The sequence below is a fragment of the Nestor notabilis genome, unplaced genomic scaffold, assembly GCF_000696875.1.
Source record: "Nestor notabilis isolate BGI_N333 unplaced genomic scaffold, ASM69687v1 C15105183, whole genome shotgun sequence".
Taxonomy (NCBI): Eukaryota; Metazoa; Chordata; class Aves; order Psittaciformes; family Psittacidae; genus Nestor; species Nestor notabilis.
In genome coordinates, this window is record NW_009951080.1 from 1 (window position 1) to 2,131 (window position 2,131).

Consider the following 2,131-nt stretch of genomic DNA (forward strand, 5'->3'; position numbering starts at 1 on the left):
TATATATAAAAAAAACGGTACCTTTGTGTTTGTTCAGAAGTTTATAGCCTTCACAATATCGCCCTCTGGATGTGGTCATTCTGGCAGTGTTTACGTAAGAATACGTGGCAGCGAAATCAAATTCCTTTTCCCCATCCCACCAGCCCTTGCTTTTGGCATATTCCCTCAGTTCTGGGTGTTCTCTGTCAATCTTGGTTGTGATAGAGAGCTGGTTAGAAATATTCCGTACACCTCCTGTTTGTAAGGTAAGGAAAGAATCATTTTAATACATTGAATGCTTTTTCTTGGTATTTTGTTTACAATTAGCTTACTAAAGTAAATTATGCTCCAAAGAGTTTCCTACGAGACCTGAGGGTCCTGTGGTTTTATTTTTGGCCCTCTGTCCCTAGCTATGTGTATCCTTCCAACTGAAATTCCACTGGCACTCAGGTCTGACTCACTTCTAGTTCCAACATCATACTTCAGGTTCTGTCCTGGTCATTCTCATCTTTACATTCTTCTTCTTAGCCCTCCAAAGCTTGTCCTTCTAACTCTGCTGGAAGAATTGACCACTTGAGGGCCTGATGCATCGATCCTGTTGAGTTGGTGCTACCCTGGCACCAAATGAAATGATCACTGATTGCCACCATCATTAAGACCATAATGCTATCATTCTCATGCTGACCCTCTTGCTGCCCTCTGTTTTCCAAGTGCAGAAGTGGTCCTCCGACTCTGAAAAAGCCCCCTGTGACTCGGCTCCTCTGTGAAAAGGCTAGCTATTCCACACTGATGCCTTAATGAAATGATAAAAATGGAGAACTGCTAATCATCATTGCGTTTGAAATGTTTAAAACAAAAAGCATCATCCATACCTTCTACTTTTTCTGCTGCCCAGTATTTTCCTGATGTCTCCAGCACCCACGCTTCCTTTCTGTCAGCTATCAGAAAGCTGTTATAGTATGTAAATGCCATGTGGCTCTCCATGCAGTTTCCTCCCTGTCCATATTTTTCTAGCAAATCGACTATGACAGTAAGAGCCTTTTCAGCTGTGTCCGCTCTCTCAAGTCCGAGCCTAAAACGAAAGGAAGATGTTATACTGGGAACTATAACCTTTACATAAAACTATACAGTCCAAGTATTCAAACTGACGTGGAGTGCTATTTCTATATGCACTCAATGCTTGTATGCTCCGGTAAGAGAAAGGAGCAAGTCACTTAAAGGGCTTGTTTGAACTAGGTCCTCTTTGTCCTTGACACGGGGAAAAACAACCAAATGGCACTGCAGAGAAGCAGGGAGAGTGCCTAGGACAGGAAGTGCCTGCAAGACCTGTGCAGGTATTTTACTGACAGTCTGCTGTACGTTAATAAGAATTACACTGGCACCCAGTAAGACAGGCACAAGAAGCTGAATTATATATGGGAAGATGTATAGCTAAGACTGAAACTTAAAAATGCGTGTGAAAGATGGGGGCAATAGGAAATCAGTACAGACCCTAGAAAAAGGCCCAAACCCCAGTTCCTGAGGTCCAGCTATGCTCTTGTTCAAAGTCTTGTTTCAGTTTAGCATCAACTTTGTCAACAGAAAAAAACATCAGATGATTTTCCTGCTGCATTCTGTTCTTGTGCGTGACACCTCTCATAGGCTCTCAGCTCCTGGCACAGATCTAATGCCTGTGCCAAGAAATACTTTACTTTTAACCGTGGCTCTAGAACAGCAGGCAGACATGCCTTCTGACAGTGAAAGCACGTATTCCCCATACAGCTCAAGCCAAAGGTTTCAAAACTAGGTTCCGAGTTGGGTACCATTTACCACAACAGCCCGTGCAAACCTTACGAGGTCCATGCCCAGGAGAGCTTCCTCATCGCCCACCTCCTCTCTGCCCCACACCGCTTCGTTCCCGATGCACACGCCGTGCTCGTTGGCGCCCATCTCAGCCCCCCAGAGCCAGGCGGGCCGGCTCAGGACCACGGCGCAGGTCTTCTCCGCTTGCTCGATCGTGATGTAGGTGCACTGCAAGAAGTCAGAACGCGACACATTTATCTTTCACGCCATCGCCTTGGCGAGCACCTCCCCTGGGTTAATCCGCCAGATCGCGGGCTAAAAATACACAGAAAACAGGACTGAAGGGTGGGTTCGTCCCGAGGGACTCGCC

The 2,131-nt window shown here is 45.9% G+C and overlaps 1 protein-coding gene across 1 annotated transcript; it reads right to left on the bottom strand.

Moving 5' to 3' along the window:
* Positions 1-16: 16 nt before the first annotated feature.
* LOC104400839 (secernin-3-like) lies at positions 17-2,019 on the bottom strand (the record flags this gene model as incomplete). Its single annotated transcript, XM_010023029.1, has 3 exons — positions 17-234; positions 852-1,051; positions 1,808-2,019. Coding segments are annotated over 3 exons (630 nt in total), but the record flags the coding sequence as incomplete, so codon positions are not given.
* Positions 2,020-2,131: the final 112 nt, after the last annotated feature.